Raw genomic sequence first — 18244 nt, 5'->3', positions numbered from 1 at the left:
AATGAAAACTGACCTTTTCCAGTCCTGTGGCCACTGCTGAGTTTTCCAAATTTGCTGGCATATTGAGTGCAGCACTTTCACAGCATCATCTTTCAGGATTTGAAATGGCTCAACTGGAATTCCATCACCTCCACTAGCTTTGTTCGTAGTGATGCTTTCTAAGGCCCACTTGACTTCACATTCCAGGATGTCTGGCTCTAGGTGAGTGATCACACCATCGTGATTATCTGGGTCGTGAAGATCTTTTTTGTACAGTTCTGTGTATTCTTGCCACCTCTTCTTAATATCTTCTGCTTCTGTTAGGTCCATACCATTTCTGTCCTTTATCGAGCCCATCTTTGCATGAAATGTTCCTTTGGTATCTCTGATTTTCTTGAAGAGATCCCTAATCTTTCCCATTCTGTTGTTTTCCTCTATTTCTTTGCATTGATCGCTGAGGAAGGCTTTCTTATCTCTTCTTGCTATTCTTTGGAACTCTGCATTCAGATGTTTATATCTTTCTTTTTCTCCTTTGCTTTTCACTTCTCTTCTTTTCACAGCTATTTGTAAGGTCTCCCCAGACAGCCATTTTGCTTTTTTGCATTTCTTTTCCATGGGGATGGTCTTGATCCCTGTCTCCTGTACAATGTCATGAACCTCATTCCATAGTTCATCAGGCACTCTATCTATCAGATCTAGGCCCTTAAATCTATTTCTCACTTCCACTGTATAATCATAAGGGATTTGATTTAGGTCATACCTGAATGGTCTAGTGGTTTTCCCTACTTTCTTCAATTTCAGTCTGAATTTGGCAATAAGGAGTTCATGGTCTGAGCCACAGTCAGCTCCTGGTCTTGTTTTTGCTGACTGTATAGAGCTTCTCCATCTTTGGCTGCAAAGAATATAATCAATCTGATTTCGGTGTTGACCATCTGGTGATGTCCATGTATAGAGTTCTCTTGTGTTGTTGGAAGAGGGTGTTTGTTATGACCAGTGCATTCTCTTGGCAAAACTCTATTAGTCTTTGCCCTGCTTCTTTCCATATTCCAAGGCTAAATTTGCCTGTTACTCCAGGTGTTTCTTGACTTCCTACTTTTGCATTCCAGTCCCCTATAATGAAAAGGACATCTTTTTTGGATGTTAGTTCTAAAAGGTCTTGTAGGTCTTCATAGAACCGTTCAACTTCAGCTTCTTCAGCATTACTGGTTGGGGCATAGACTTGGATTACTGTGATATTGAATGGTTTGCCATGGAAACGAATAGAGATCATTCTGTTGTTTTTGAGATTGCATCCAAGTACTGCATTTCGGACTCTTTTGTTGACCATGATGGCCACTCCATTTCTTCTGAGGGATTCCTGCCCGCAGTAGTTACTGTGCGTAACTGACACAAAAAAACAGGCATGTTGATGGAAAGCTATAAAGCGTGAAGGTTTAGTGTTATAAATGTTAAGAAGAGGCACCTTCCCAGACCTGGAGAGTCATAAGAAGCTTCCGTCAGATCAACTGGAACCTAAAGGATGATGATGTTAACCTTTTCTGACTTCAGTCAACTAAAGCTTGGACTGTGTCAACCTTTACCCAAATTTTATGCCGAGTTATCCCGCCCAAACCCCTCCATAAATAGGCATGTACCCTTAAAATGTTCCCCAACTTTGCTGTTGGGGAGACACTGCTTTGGGAAACATCTCCAGTGTTCTCCTTATTTGCTGCAAGCAATAAATCCTTCTCCCCATTTTTGGCCTGGTTGTGTTTTTGGACTTGACAGACACCAAGAGGCAAACCAATGTTGAGGGTAACAATATGATTGCTCTGAGACAGTCTCTGTGGGTCTCCTGCATTTTGCATCTCTGTCTTATGTCAGTCTTGTTCTAGGCTACTGTGGCAAGGATATTTGTAGAGTAAACAACCTAGGAAGATAGTGTCTCCCTCCAGGGCAGAAGGCAAATATGTTTTCTGCCTCCAGAGTTAATATAACACCTCCCTCCAGGGTCAAAGATTGGGCAAGTTGGCCAGTAAGTCTTTAAGATAAAATGAAAGTGAAGTCGCTCAGTTGTGTCCGACTCTTTGCGACCCCATGGACTGTAGCCTATCAGGCTCCTCCGTCCATGGGATTTTCCAGGCAAGAGTGCTGGAGTGGATTGCCATTTCCTTCTCCAGGGGATCTTCCCGACCAAGAATTGAACCCGGGTCTCCCGCATTGCAGGCAGAATCGAACCCGGGTCTCCCACATTGCGGGCAGACGCTTTACCGTCTGAGCCACCAGGGACTGGGCAAGTCTTTAAGATAAAGGATTCCTAAATCCGGTATTTCTCAGCTGTGGAGATGTTAGATGGGTAGGCATGCATTGTGTCAGAGAGCTTTAACCAAGGAAGTCAATGGGAGACCCAGAGCAGCTATCTCAGTCCTAGAGACAGCAAGCAAAAATTTGCAAACTACCTCTTCAGGCTTCAGCACAAAGCAAAGTTTATTAAAGCATAGATACACTCTCAGAGGGAGATCCGGCTGTTTATGTAAAGTGAGACCAGCCCTCCCATACCGGCTTAAGTATGTTTATACGGAGTTATTCTGCCAGGAGGCAGAATGCACTTATGGGTGAGTGACAGGTCATGGGTGAGTGACAGGGAGAGGAGGTGGGGTGCCATCATGGGTGATGATTGCTGTTTGACTGACTGTCCCAAGGTCTGTAGCAAGTTCATTATTGCATATGCCCCTACTCTTGGTTCACTAAGAGAAACTGACCTAAGGGAGGGCAAAACCACATGTAGATTTTATTATGATGTTGGTATGAGTTTGTGTTTACTAGAGTTTATATGGGACTTCCCTTGTGGCTCGCCTGGTAAAGAATCCACCTGCAATGCGGGCGACCTGGGCTCGATCCAGAGTGTATATGGGGCTATCTAGGTAGCGCAATGCTAAAGAATCTGCTTGCCAATGCAGGAGATGCAAGAGACGCAAGTTCAATTCCTGGATCGGAAAGATTTCCCTGGAGTAGGAAATGGCAACCCACTCCTGGAGTAGGAAATGGCAGCCCACTCCAGTATGCTTGCCTGGAGAATCCTATGGACAGAAGTGCCTGGTAGGCTGCAGTTCATGGGGTCACAAAGAGTTAGACATGACTGAGAACACACACACACACACACACACACAGCATGTGCAGCCCAGGGACGTTCTCTCCTGTTTCTGTGCTCCATCTTTATCAAGATAAATTGCCCACCAGCTGATCACAGTTTCCGTTGTCCTGGGTGAGGACAGGGGAGGGTCTCCAAGGTGGGGACTTAGCTGACTGCTTCCCTCCCTTCTTTAGCCACCATCGCCTCTTTGCTGCTACTATCTGGGGAGGGTCCCCAGATTGTTGGGGCTCAGCTTGATTATTCCCCTCTTGCTTTTCTTTTTTGCCTCTGTCACCTCCTTGTTGTTAATGTCTAACTACCTAACAAAACCACCCCACTGTGCATATCTGGGCAGAGCGTAGCTTGCAAATGAGAAGCTGATGCTGAAAGTGGTCATGACTTCTGATGCGGAGGCAGGCTAACTTGTTAGTGTGCAAGCTGAATAAAATCCCAGACCCTCCACAGTTCTTAATCGTGATTTTTGAGCTGAATGTTGAGGACTGGGCAGGTTCTGTCCTGAATGGTAGTGGGAAGGCCATGCATGCAAAAGGAGCAGCTCCTACAAAGGCCGAGACTGATTTGAGGGCCTTTGTGCAAGATTTGATTCTGTCTGCGTTTAGAAGTATTATGCTGGCTAAGACTTAGGAGGATAGAGGTGAACAAGTCTGAAAATGGGGAAGACTGGCAAGACAACCTGATAAGAAGCTAGGTCAACATCACCATCCCTTACGTTCTGGTTGATCTGCTTCGGTGGTTGAGTGCTTCAGGCTGATCTTTACCATTGAAAGAGAACTGGCAGGCCTTACCCAACTCACACACTGTCTCTGATAGTGTTACTTCTCCTGCCTAATAACAATCTGTACTTTTGTTCCCTGTTGTTTTGTGCTTGCTCAGTCGTGTCCGACCGTTTGTGACCCCTGGACTGTAGCCTGCCAGGCTCCTCCGTCCATGGGATTCTCCAGGCAAGAATACTGGAGTGGGCTGCTATTTCCTACTCCAGGGGTTCTTTTCAACCCAGGGTTCAAACTAGAGTCTTTTCTGTCTTCTGCATTGGTGGGCGGATTCTTTACCACTTTGCCGCCTGGAAAGCCCCACTTTTGTTCCCTGGAGAGCATTAATTACGGAGACCTGCTCAAGGGCAAGCATTTTGGCCGGGCTTAGATCCCAAAATGGCTTAGGCCAAAAATGGCTTCTATCAAGAAAGCCACACCTGTTTCTCTTTCTCTGGGGACACACTACCTTATCTGCTTACGTCACCACCTTTTAGGATGATACTCACCTTTAAATTCCATCCTCAGATCTCAGAGTCACCTCATCAGAATCCAGGCCCAAAGAGACTTGATCTATTTTTTTCTTTTTAAAGAAGGTGAAATTTGGATTTTTATGTTAAAACTTTTTAAAATTTTGAAAACCAGATTCAGACTCCGGGTCACCAGTTTATAGCCTCTGATTTCACTAGTATATACAAGAAGGAATTTGCTTACCCGTGGTCTTGGGATGCTTGTATGGACAGCCATACCTTGCCTTGGGGTTTCTCAGGTTATGCTAGTGGTAAAGAATCTGGTTGCCAATGCGGGAGACATAAGAGGCGTGGATTCCAGCCCTGGGTTGGGAAGATCCCCTGGAGGAGGGCATGGAAACCCGTTCCAGTATTCTTGCCTGGAGAATCTCAGGGACAGAGGAATTTGATGGGCTACCGTCCACGGGGTCACAGAGAGTCAGACATAACTGAAGTGTGACTTAACACACGTGCACACCTTGCCATACAAACAGTAAGATACCTGAAGGCTTGTGTTTGCCCCATAGAGCGGATGATTTACTTGTTATCCCCACCCTGTTCTCTTACGTTTGAGCTGAATAAACATGGTTTTAGAAATAATGAAGTGAAACTGCTTGCTTCTCTTCCTTTCCTATTGTATGACGCATTGTGAATAAGCCATGGTCAGGAAAATCAAGTTTTGTTGTTTATCACAGATACACAAAGTGGGCTTTGCCCATGGGCTTGCATCACCGGGTAAAGTAGAGAAGTTTGCCTGTTGGCACTGAAAATATCTCAGCATTCTGGGCCCATCTCCTCTCTCTCACCGTGAAAGCCAGTCATTAGGACAGGCACTTAGCCTAAAGGGAATTTTTCAGGCTAAATTTAATATTTGAAAAGTAATCAAAAGATATAGAAAATGGTCTGTCACAGGCTGCTGTTATATCATAACACTTCTTTTCTTCTCTCTCTCTCTCTTTTTTGGCCACACTGAGAGGCATGTGTGATCTTATTTCTCTGACCAGGGGTCAGATCTGTGCCCCACATGCAACAGAAGCATGGAGTCCTAGCCACTGATTCACCAGGGAATGCCACCCTGAATTATTTTCTACACATTTTCTAATTATTTTCTAAGACGAGGCAAAGTAGTACAGTAGTATAATTCAGACAAATCTTGATCTTTCTAGAATCAACACACTAATTCACACTGTATTTTGCTTTGTATTTTACAAACTTTATTAAATAATGAGCATTACTAACTTTCATTATCTTATATACAGTATTTAAACTGTTTTCCAAGATGCATGGGGTTTTTTTGTTTTGTTTTGTTTTTTTGCACAAAGAACAGAGTAGGTGAAAAGTGAACTTATAAAAACAATTAAATCTTCAGTACAGAGACCTAATAAGAACTTGACATACACTTAAGTACATATAACTCTTTCCCTGCAATTATATACATCCCTACCCCACCTCCCGAAGAAACTATTTTTTTTTTTGAAACTATTTTAAACAAGAGCACTCAATGGATAACTTTGAGGGAAAATATGAACCTGATGATATATGTACACACAGATCTCAAAATCTGCATCCTGGCTGACAGAAGGGGTGTACAGAACTACAGATTTGTCCTAGAACCTAAAGACAACCATACAGACATTTTATACAGTAAGACAGCAGCCTTCGTGCAGCAGGGTGTCTTCCTATAAGTAATATCAAAGTCGTGCAACAGGACTGGTGTGGAGAATTAATAATTTCTGAGAGTAAGACACCAGAGTATATGGATAATACAGAATCTGGGTCTTACAAACTAAAAAGCAGAACTGGGAAACTGTGTTCCTGGGACAAGAAAGTCAGGTAACTTTGTTTTGTAAACACATTTACACATATCTCTAGCAAGTCTGAGAATCCACACTCTGTTACAATGCTTCTCTTTTCTGATACTGCTTCATCTTGAAAACTCATGTTATGTTTAAAGAAAGGCCATGAAAGAAGAAATGTTTCCAGAAAACTGTTCGTCAATATGGACTTTGTTTTATAAGCTACAAGAAGAAAGTACAGTACGGAAAAAGAAGATATGGGTTATGTTTTTGTTACTTAGAAAAGGAATGCGTTAGGTACCTGTGTATAAGGATGGTCACATTTTATGTTCTTAAGTACAAGAGGCATAGCACTTAAAGAGAAAAAAGAATTATGCTAAGATGACTCAAAGTACTGATTCAAATCAACATCATTGCTTATCTTTAAATGAAAAGCCCAGATCCCATTTCCCTATACAGACTAGCGTATCTTTTAAGATGAAAACAGAGGGTGGGGAAGGGACCACAGAATGTAGCTAAAATGAGAATGCAAAGGCCACTGTTTGAGAAAATATTCTTTTTTCATTTACTGGAGTCTTCAAAAAAATATTTTTAGAAAGCAGCAATAAATCCGCTATCATTTTTCTCTTCAGCTTCTTTAATTTTGTGTTTCACTCACAAGGTCTTGCTTTTGTTTTTCTGTTCCCTTCTGTAAAGAGTTGTATCAGTCATCATATCACAATGAACTGCTATTTAAAGGCCACAATTACAACATGAAAGTAAGATATGACTAGTCAGAACTTAGTGACCAAAGATTCTGCTCTTCTGTATGCCCCCAAACAATGAAAAAAGACTGCCATATTATGTCTGGATTAGAAAATAAATGTCATGGCCCTCAATAAAATCCTCAAGGCTGGGTTCAGGTTATCGGGATGAGCACAAGACTCGTGAAAGGGCATCTGCACAGCTGCTCTGGGAAGGCTAGCTTTAAAGGACACTGTTTTAGCTTATGGTTTACTTCGTGTTGATTAAAAACAGGCATAAGAAGTAGTGGAGGTTTCTATCTGCTCCCTACCCCCAACTGTCACATGATGAGATAATCAAGTTGTAACCAGATGTCAACCCATCTTCTCTAATAAGTCGATTTGCATTTTCTTGCACTTGGTTTTAAACCATTAAGGGAATCATTCATTTAACCCCATGGAACATAAAATACATCATGAGCAGCACATTCTTCAGGCTTTGTTCAGGAATACAGGTAAGAATTTTTGCTTATAGAAGATTGGTCATATTACATTCTAATTTCCAATAATTACACACTTTCTGCACTATAATGACCTGATGTAAGGAAGTCAGCATAGAAACCCTAAAATGGGTATCTAGACAATATTCTGATTAGAGATCCCTCATTTGAGGTTTTCTAGGGTCTTGTCATGAATTTAACAGAAATGTCACAGGTAAGCATGATCCTTTAAACGGCTTTAGTTTCCTTTCTTTTTCCTTCCTTGTCGCCTCTGAGTCCTAGGATAAAACTAACTAGTGGCTTCCAGGTAATAGGAGAGGATTATTGTATTTCTTAAAGTCTTAGTACTAATTGTCAGGAGAGGGGGAAAAAAATACCATGGCCATCATGTTTTAAAAAAAAAAAAGTCTAAAAATTTTCAAGGAAGATTGACTTACATGAAACATGAAGACCATCAGCATCAGAAAACAGTGTTACGTGCTGACATTTGCTACAGTACAATCCTGGCTGATCGCCAGACGTTTCAAAAAATTGTGCTATTAAAGAAAGTATATTTTACATCTCTGGTTATTACAAAGTTGTTTTAATCTGGTGCATACAAAACACCTCTCAGAATCTGTAACTCACGAGCATAGTAAGAAGTTAATTGAGACAGCTACTCTTAAGAACCTTTAGGCAAAGCTGCTTGAACTAAGACACTGAAATTTTTCCCTTAGAGACTGGACAATATTTTGCTGATTGGGAGATGGGCCCTTCCAGAGATAGTCATTCAGTTTGTCGGGATCATTGTATGGCGTCAGATACGGCGAAATCCCAAGTTTGCCACTTACTGGCTTTTTTGGAGTGCACGGACTATTCAAAGAGTAAGAAGTCGTGTGGCTGCAGACGTTATCTGCAAAGTCAGCGTCTGTAATCTTTGGGTCAGATTTCCTCCTCCGACTGTGAGACAGTTCTAACTCAGACTCATCTTCTTCTGACTTGATCTCCACATAGTCATCTTCGTCTCCTTCAGTCTCTTTGAAATTGGAAAAATAGTTCTGGGTAGCCATTTGAGCACTTAAAGGTAAATTTCTATTCACTACCAGAACTTTCTGCGAGTCCTGGAGTGTGAGATCTGAGCGTTTTTCAAGGCCCTGTTGACCTGAGTCAGCAATACTTGGCAGCAAGTCCTGGTGACTCTCCCACCTTGAACTTCTGTGTAGAGAGACAGGCTGCTGCTTTGCCACGCCACTAGGGTAGTTGATGGAGTCTGCAGACTTGTTTATCAGGATGGAGGAAGATGATTGGGACCTGTTATAAGGCTGAGATTTAGCACTGATTCCTTTCCGACCCAGAGAGTTGTAAAGATGGCCCTGGCAGGAGTTCTCTTTGTTTGGCTGGCTGACCACCACGCTGTGTCTCTGCACGAAGCCCAGCAGAGGGTCGGAGGTTTGAAGAGAAGGCACAGAGCAAGCTGCAGACAGTTGTTTTGGGGTACTTCTTGCATTGATCTCTAAGATGGGATATTTTGACTTTAAGTCTTGCTCTGGCCAGGGACAGAAGTCAGCTAACTCTCCATTACTATAGGTTGAATGCAAAAGCCAGTCCTCGCTACCTTGCTGGGCATGGGAAGGTGATGCAGAGCTGAGGTTGGAGGGGTCTTGAGGGCTGGCCCAGCCATCCTTCTGAGTCTTAAAGGGGGTCTCTCTAAATACAATCTGGTCATACAGTTGGGAATACTCAGCAATCCTGGCACCTGGAAGGAAAGTATTAAAACAATAAATATACACAGAATCACTTCTGCATGTGAAGATTAAAAAACTAAGAATGTTCTAATAACGTATTTAAAATATTTAAACAGTAGACAGGACTTTAAAGTTTGAGGATGAGAAATCATCAAATGCTAAGCAACACAAAATTAATTAATTAATTAAACTAACACAGTCTAAAAAAAAAAGCCACCTAAAACTTCATTTAATTTGACCTAATTCTGGATTATTTTATTTCAACAGCAGGTCTGCAAGGGTTCCCTGTTCGTAATGAAAATTTCTAGTGTTTTTTACGAGCATGGAATAGTGTCAGTGGATCATAAAACAGGAATCATAAAAATAAGAAAGTCAGCACTTAAACCCTGGTCAACAAAAAATAACTCAAGTAGTCATTAAAAGAAGCACACCCACCGTGCAATGGCTACTAACCCTGCCTCACAGGCTTGGCTGCTCTCAGACTACTACTACTGGAAGAGTCTGCTTCTAGCGGCTGCTCCTGTACTTTCTGTTTCCAGGCAGCCCCCCACTGCCACTGTCTGGGGATGTTGACAGGAGGTCCTTACTTCCAGGACTTCAAGACCACACGTCCCGACTGACCCACATCTCCTTTCCCATCACCGAGAAGCAGGCCACTGAAGTTTTCCAAGATAAGTCTTCCAAGTCTTAATGTCTTGGCTTTCAAGACATTAAGCATGAATCATCCTGTACATATAATCCATAATATAATGCTCTCTAGTACTGGTTACAGGACAGGATTTTGCCACCATTTCCATGAAAGCTATTGCCATTTCAGATTAAGCTATGAGGCCATTATCCTCTCTGCTCCACTTCTGAGTGCAGACATTTCCATTTATCAATTTTTGCTTTTTGGCTCTGCCAGGTGGCATGTGGGATCTTAGTTCCCTAGCCTGGAGACCAAACCCCTGTTCCCTGAAGTAGAAGCAGAGAGTCTTAACCACTGGGCCACCAGGGAAGTCCCAGAGTACAGACATTTCTAAAGACATTAACAGAACCAAGATATGGATAGAGAATTCTGTTGGGTCAGGAATGATCTAGAAGAGAGAGCCCAGAGACATCAATTTCAAAAGTTGTCTCCCCCCACCTTCCGGTCCAGGTACCCATATGACCACTGTAGCATCCAAGAATTCCATGAATCCTATAAATTGCTCAGACCACATCTACAAAGTCCCCATGAAAGGAAGCTATCTATCCTGTATATAAGGACCAGGAAGTGACAGCATATCTCCTACTTGAAGCCATTTCTATTTCTAGTAAATCATTCCTTGAAGTTAAACTAAACATTTAGTTGAGCTCCTGCCATTTCTTTCAAGTTTGTCTTCTGTGAGGACAGACAACAAGGTGCTGAAACTTCCTCAAAATTACTTGCCCCTTAGTCCCCGGAATCAGGATGAATAGTGTTTATCTTCTCATTTTAGGTCCTGCATTCATTCAGATCCTTTAGACTTTTGAGTCCAAATTCCTTTGAAGGACAGAGATTATTAGCTTAGAATATCTAGTAACAAACACTTGAACTCCTTAAAAGGCATAGTAAAGACTCTTGATACCAATTAAGATTTGGTAACCCCTTAAGACTGGAAAAGGTCAGTTTTCATTCCAATCCCAAAGAAAGGCAATGCCAAAGAATGCTCAAGCTACTGCACAATTGCACTCATCTCACATGCTAGTAAAGTAATGCTCAAAATTCTCCAAGCCAGGCTTCAACAATACATGAACTGTGAACTTCCTGATGTTCAAGCTGGTTTTAGAAAAGGCAGAGGAACCAGAGATCAAATTGCCAACATCTGCTGGATCATGGAAAAAGCAAGAGAGTTCCAGAAAAACATCTATTTCTGCTTTATTGACTATGTCAAAGCCTTTGACTGTGTGGATCACAATAAACTGTGGAAAATTCTGAAAGAGATGGAATACCAGACCACCTGACCTGCCTCTTGAGAAATCTGTATGCAGGTGAGGAAGCAACAGTTAGGACTGGACATGGAACAACAGACTGGTTCCAAATAGGAAAAGGAGTACGTCAAGGCTATATATTGTCACCCTGCTTATTTAACTTATATGCAGAGTACATCATGAGAAACGCTGGACTGGAAGAAACACAAGCTGGAATCAAGATTGCTGGGAGAAGTATCAATCACCTCAGATATGCAGATGACACCACCCTCATGGCAGAAAGTGAAGAGGAACTCAAAAGCCTCTTGATGAAAGTGCAAGTGGAGAGTGAAAAAGTTGGCTTAAAGCTCAACATTCAGAAAAGGAAGATCATGGCATCCGGTCCCATCACTTCATGGGAAATAGATGGGGAAACAGTGGAAACAGTGTCAGACTTTATTTTTTTGGGCTCCAAAATCACTGCAGATGGTGACTGCAGCCATGAAATTAAAAGACGCTTACTCCTTGGAAGGAAAGTTATGACCAATATAGATAGCATATTCAAAAGCAGAGACATTACTTTGCTAACAAAGGTCCGTCTAGTCAAGGCTATGGTTTTTCCTGTGGTCATGTATGGATGTGAGAGTTGGACTGTGAAGAAGGCTGAGCACCGAAGAATTGATGCTTTTGAACTGTGGTGTTGGAGAAGACTCTTGAGAGTCCCTTGGACTGCAAGGAGATCCAACCAGTCCATTCTGAAGGAGATCAGCCCTGGGTGTTCTTTGGAAGGAATGATGCTAAAGCTGAAACTCCAGTACTTTGGCCACCTCATGGGAAGAGTTGACTCATTGGAAAAGACTCTGATGCTGGGAGGGATTGGGGGCAGGAGGAGAAGGGGACGACAGAGGATGAGATGGCTGGATGGCATGACTGACTCGATGGATGTGAGTCTGAGTGAACTCCGGGAGTTGCTGATGGACGGGGAGGCCTGGCGTGCTGCGATTCATGGTGTCGCAAAGAGTCGGACACGACTGAGCAACTGAACTGAACTGAACTGAACCCCTTAAGAGACTGAAAACCTACATGGACTTACCCATCCTGAAATATACAACGTTTAGTCAACTATGAAACCCAGCCAATGTCAGCTGGAACTTTAGGCCTGTCTTTGGTTAGCAGTCCCACCTGAAAGTCAAGATGGTTCTTCCTGAGCCATTCTCACCTACACCATGGCTCTGAGCCTGGTGCTACAGCTCAATTAGGAAGGCTCTGTACTTTCACAAGCTTCCAAGAAAATGACGATTTGGGAGAGAACAGTGAGGGCTAATTTTAAAAATTCAGTTAAACTACTGCAGCACCAAAATTTAACTCCAAAGTCTTATAAGAACTGTTAGCTCTTGATTTTTAGAACATCTCAACAAAACCCCAGAAAAATCTCAAACCATGTATTATTCAAAATAGTCACAGTATTTCTCATGCTTTTTTCTTCATCACAGTTCTTCTTCCTTTTCTTAATCAAGTCCTTAATCAATTTACCTCTCAAGACCCTCTATAAGCCCTATCACTTCTATAGATCCTTTTCTAACTTATTTCTCTGAAGTCTTATATACTAGTATGCACCATAATATTTAGCTGTTGCTTGTATATGTATATATGCATTTGTTCACACAATCTTGTGTTGGTAGCTGTTTTATCTAAGCTGGTTTATTATTCCATCTACTCCGCCACAGAACAATCCCCACTGAAATCAAAACATAGTTCTGGATAGAAATTGGTCTCAAGAACTACTTGATTACTCAGAATTTTTGGACAGCCTCTGTTCATTCTAAATATGTTAAACATAAAGGTGCCTTCCTTAAGACTATACCACTAAGACTGGAAAGGCAGCCAAGAATTCGGGTTTAGCAGGAAAAGGAGCAGCAGAACGACAGGTGTTAGTAAAATGCTATGTAAACACATATATTTTATACAACTTATAATGGGCACAATTTATCTTCAGATAATAGAAAGCTGACCATTTATAAATTTGGAATAAAAAGTATCTCATAAGTAGACAATTTTCTGTGACTAGTGTGTGTGTCTTTTTGGTCTCAGCTTGACATTCTAAGAAAGTCTATAACTTGCCTGATGCTAACAAGAAGGTGAGACAAGCTTTCAGAGCAATAGGCTGTCATGAAATAGAGTCCCTTAGTCAGACATATCGGAAATAGCCAGCTCAAGATGACACCTCTAGCCTAGAAAACTTAGTAGAAGTCAGCAGGATCAACATTCTTCCTCTTTCTTAGTTCAGGCATTAACAGTCCTTATAGACCAAGTACATTATCAGTATTCTACAAGCCCAGGTTTATTTCTTTTTTGTAAGTTTAGAAGGGAAAATTCTTGTCATTACAGACGAAAATTTGAAGTGATTCTTATTGATAGAAGTATGAAATAGAATATTTTCAAGGCAGGATTAAAATCGATGCTTCTAATGTTGCTTGGGTGTAGAGAACAAAATGTTATTTTGCCTTTCTTACTTTATACAAGGAGGAAAATTCCTCAAACCTTTATGGAGTCTTCTCCCACGTAAAATATCACCAAAAAAAAAAAAAAAAATTGTGTGTGTGGTGGGTGGGAAGGGAACCCAAAGCTTCTTTGGTCTCTAAGACTGTCAGGAGGAAGGCCTGATGGGACAAGATGGCCAGCATGCGCTCCAAAAGGTGGGAGGGACTAGACCTGGTTGGGTGACTTATAGGCGGAAGTGTGGCCCGGCCCGGGGCCTGTAGACCCCGGCTAGAGAGTTCAATAAAGGTGCTGGAGAGTTTCAGCAGGTGAATAGGGCGTTCCTCCTTCCGCACAACACCGAGAGCAAGCTCCTGGCAAAGTGGCAAGGCCCATACGGAGAAGTCTGGAGAATCGGTCCATTCGATTACGACGTCCTGTGCCCAGATAAACAAGAGAGAGAAAAGGAGTCATCATGTCAACTGATTGAAAGCCTGGTGGGCACAGGAAGTGGTCTCGATCCACCCAGATGGAAGAGTCCTCAGGTCTGAGAGGAGGCGGGCCCTAGGGACATACTCCCGCCAGCCAGCAGGGGGAGACACCATTCTCAGAAGGTGACTCTGGAGAGATCTCTTTCTTAGAGAGAATGTTGATGGTAGCCCACCACGTGGAGAAAGGGCCCAGACACAGAGCTGAAAAATAAAAAGATCCTACAGGAGCCCAGGAAGACACCAGTAGGCAAAACAAAAAGAACAAACCAAAAGTGGGGAAAAAAGCAAAAGAAAACCCCAAAAGGAAATCTACTTAATATTTAAAAGGTGGGTAAACGTGAAAGTGAAGTCACTCAGTCGTGTCCGACTCTTTGTGACCCCATGGACTGTAGCCCACCAGGCTCCTCCCTCCATGGGATTCTCCAGGCAAGAGTACTGGAGTGGGTTGCCATTTCCTTCTCCAGGGGATCTTCCTGACCCAGGGATCGAACCCTGGGCTCCTGCATTCCAGGCAAACGTTTTAACCTCTGAGCCAGCAGGGAAGCCCTAGGATAATAAGGACTATTCAAAGTTGTACTGAGTTCTCATGATTCAGTATTGAGACCTGGCTTCTACCAGGGTTAGAACTTTGTATGGTTAATGGATGGTCCATATTCCAAACAATGTGCCTCAAGCAATTACCTCTTTTTAAAGGACAATGTGCTGGCCTAATCAATCTATTCTCAAGTGAAACCTCACTATGGTATTTGCTCTCATTCTGAGGTGCCGTAGCCTGGATTCAGTCAGTGGTTGCATTGCCAATACGCCACTTATGCTCTAAAACAGTCTGCCTGCAGCTGGAATTCAGTCACTTGTTCTACATGTAATAACAAACCAGTTTAGCAACACTAGAGTTAGAAAAGGGACGTGAATTAATTCAAGCATGTTATTGCAAAGAGAAAAATATATGCGATCCAGCCTTTATCATATTTGTATAAATATCACTTTTAACCTTTATTTTACTTAAAAAGAAGAACAAGTCAAAGAGTTTGTAAAATCCTTCAGGTCACATTTCCAGGGCTTAACATCCCTAAATGTTAAGAAATCTTACTGTATGAAAATTCTTAAACATTCCCAAACTTAAAAATTTTTTTCCCTACAGATTTTGGTCATGCAACTTGTTGAGTTCACTTAGGACTCAGATACCTGCTTCTTATTCTCTGGTTCCCACATAAGAAAGCAGTCCCAAAGACAGGAAGTCAGTGGCATCAAGCTGGCCGGATGAGCCATGTTGCCATCAAGCCAATTAACAAGACATGCCCAGATAGTGAGCCATCTGGTTTTTACTTCTAGTTGGAGAACTGTCTCCTCTCATTTGATACAGAGGCAGTTCTTAGTCAGAAGTTCTATGGCAGGGATTCCTAAAATAGGATGGAAAGTCCACAGTTTACAAAACTCAGATTCCTGAGCCTAACCCCAGAAATCTCTCCGAATCTGGAGGTGAAAAACTCCTCAGGTGACAGCACCCTCAGGTTTTTTTCTTTCCATGACAATCCTGAGCTTTATTCACATAGATGCCCGGCTTCCACGAAGAACCCTGTGTAATTTAGCCAGGGGATATGTATATTTTTTCCCATGTCCTGAGGCAAGCAGGATTTTAGTTCCCTGACCAGGGATTGGATTTGGGATCTTGTGGTAAGAGTGTCAAGTCCTAACCACAGGACCACCAGGGAATTCCCTGTACTTCTTTATAATTGAGAAAAAGGCAAACATGATTATCTCATTCTTTCAACCCTAATGGTACCAATATCACACCTGTGACCCTGGTTTAGTTCTGCCCCCAAAGGAGGCTTGACTAAAAGAATTAAATTCCTTGGAAGCATACCTGAGAATACCAAATGACATATTATCAGATGGATTATAGCAGCTATTAAAAAAAAAAGTAACAAATGAAAAACAGCTGGGTTAGTATGAACAGTTTTTTAAAAACTGCAGAAGGGACTCCTTTTTGTCTTTGTTAGGATGAGTAGGCGTTATTGTTGGGATTCTGGAGCAAAAAGCAATCCTATTCCGTGTGTGTCCAAACCTTAAACTCTTCACTCCGCTACCCAGCCACTCCTTCTAACACACTGATGCACAGGGAAAAAGCTGTAGATGCCACCAGTGAAACTGAAGGCTATTTTTCAACCTTAGATTAAATTAGACAAAGCTGCTTCAAACAGTATATCTGGAGTGATGACGTCACAGACACCAGGAACCCCTCCAGACCCACTGGTGTGATGGGGTGGGTGCTTCGTCTGCGTGTCAGTGAGCCTGTGGTCTCGCTGTGAGAATGAACATCGGGGTAGCAGCATCCTCACAGTGCTAGGGGCATTTAGAACCTGAGCGCGACTCTCTGCCGGTCCTCGGAAAGAGAAGGGCTGCTTGGGACCTACCGATGGCGGGCCCGCCCTGCCTCTTCTCTTCTAGGATGGCCGCCAGGTCCTTGGACGCGGGCTTCTGCGGCTGGCTACTGAGCGTCTGTTCCAGCTCTGGGTTTTTCACTTTTAGCAGCTGATTTGCCTTCTTGATCTTCTGACTGTACTGCCTGGCCATCAGGAAAACCCTGCTCCTGGTCTTGTCTACATTGTCCAGCCCGGGCTCAGGGTTCTCTAGGTCCGCTGAGGACAGGCTGCCGCCGGCCACATCATAGGGACTCTCTGCGGGCGGCAGGTCACTGGCCAGCGACAGCCGGTGGAGACTCAGGCAGGAGCTGTCTTTGGAGGCTGGGGCTCGGTCCAGGGCGCAGGGGGCTGGCCCGGGCCTGTCTGCTGGCGGCGCGAGGAGAGCCCGGCCCGCGGCCAGCGAGAGCGGGGAGCGCGCGCTCAGCTCCGGGGCACTGCCCGCCAGCGGCCGCTCCTGCACGTCATCTTTGCTAACCGGAAACGCGGCCAGGAGCCGGTTTCTGGCTTTGACTTCGTTTTTCTTGATGTAATTTTCCAAGTCATTCCAGATTTCATCTACTTCTTCAGACAGTTTATCAGAGATGGACCGATCCGCTAGGGCCAAGTTGCAGCCGAAGGAGTTATAGAGCAAACTCAGATAATCGTTATCAGAGGAGCCTGGCGGGTAGGGCCCCTCGTCCTCACTGAACTGGAGGCTGTCCTGGGAAGCAGAGGCCCGCAGACTATCACAGCACCCCAAGTCGGCCTCCAAGCCCAGGAAGGTGCTCCTTGCAGAACGCTTCGGGCTGCTGCCCTTGAAGTCCCGGGAGGGCGCCTCCGGGAGCGCAATGGTGTCATAGACATTCTCCTCCATCACCTGGAGGTCGTGCATGCTTTGGTTCCAGGCCTCCCCGGCCGGGAGGGCTCCATCTCTCCTGGGGTGCAATGTGCTCTCCTCCTCAGGCCCCGCTGGCTTCTTGGAGAAGGCCAGCTCTGGGGTGCTCTTGGGGCGAACAGAGTCCCTGACTGGTTTCTGGGGACTGACTTCAGCGTCTTCGCGTTTAGCAACCATCAGTTTCAAGTCCTCGTAACTTATGTTGTCATAGACATGGTCTATGTCATCTATAGTCAACTCTATAGAGGACCCGTAGGGAGTTGTCCCGTCCTGCCCCTCTGTTTTAGGGTCACCCTGCAGTTCCCTCCGGGAGCTGTACTGAGAACCACCACTGTCCCTAGTTCTTATGTCAGGGGGACACGTGTTGCTCTCGCCAGCACTGCTGGCCCGCCGCACAATCCTGTGGCCAGAGCTGGAGGTCTCGGAGGACTCAATTTGTCCCATGTGCCAACTGCAAGGTCGACTAGAAGTACCATCTTCACACAGCTGGGCTGAGTTCAGATCCGAGGAGGAGAAGGATGGCAGGAACATCTGATAGTCGTCTTCATCCTCCTCGTTCTCCTGCGACCTTCGGCTGGGAAACAGGGCTTGGCGGATCTGGTGGTCGGTCCAGATGTTTCTGACAGCCCCACCCCCACGAAGCACGCTCAGGATGGTCGAACTGCTTGGCTGACTGTTCCGCTGGGCAGGAGAGGGCCCTGCTGAAGTCAACTGGGGAGACCCTTCCTCTCTGGAAACCTGAGGATGAGAGAAACATACCGATTGAATTACCCCCGACAGGTCACGTAATTCAGAATAGTCTCCTGTATTTACACATTGTCTTTCCCCCTAGACGTGATATTCTTAAAGAAAATCATCAGGACACATGGTTGATTTTTAACTGAATTGAAAGCACATTGGATATTTTGCAGTAGGGGCAGAAAGGACAGGAACTGATGTTTACTGAGAAATAGGC

The 18244-nt window shown here is 43.9% G+C and overlaps 1 protein-coding gene across 4 annotated transcripts in view; it reads right to left on the bottom strand.

The window, feature by feature from the left end:
• Positions 1 to 5561: 5561 nt before the first annotated feature.
• The window catches only part of PLEKHG1 (pleckstrin homology and RhoGEF domain containing G1), a 248853-nt gene continuing 236170 nt past the window's right edge, over positions 5562 to 18244 (bottom strand). For all 4 annotated transcript variants that reach the window (XM_027551841.1, XM_027551843.1, XM_027551842.1 and 1 more), the window contains 2 exons: positions 16407 to 18027; positions 5562 to 9123 (listed from right to left, as the gene is read on the bottom strand). In XM_027551841.1, coding sequence (XP_027407642.1) covers positions 8060 to 9123; positions 16407 to 18027 — 2685 coding nt within the window. In that variant the 3' untranslated portion in view covers positions 5562 to 8059. The remainder of the gene's footprint in view (positions 9124 to 16406; positions 18028 to 18244) is intronic.

This window comes from Bos indicus x Bos taurus, chromosome 9, assembly GCF_003369695.1.
Source record: "Bos indicus x Bos taurus breed Angus x Brahman F1 hybrid chromosome 9, Bos_hybrid_MaternalHap_v2.0, whole genome shotgun sequence".
Lineage (NCBI taxonomy): Eukaryota > Metazoa > Chordata > Mammalia > Artiodactyla > Bovidae > Bos > Bos indicus x Bos taurus.
This window is presented reverse-complemented; position numbering and strand designations above follow the sequence as displayed.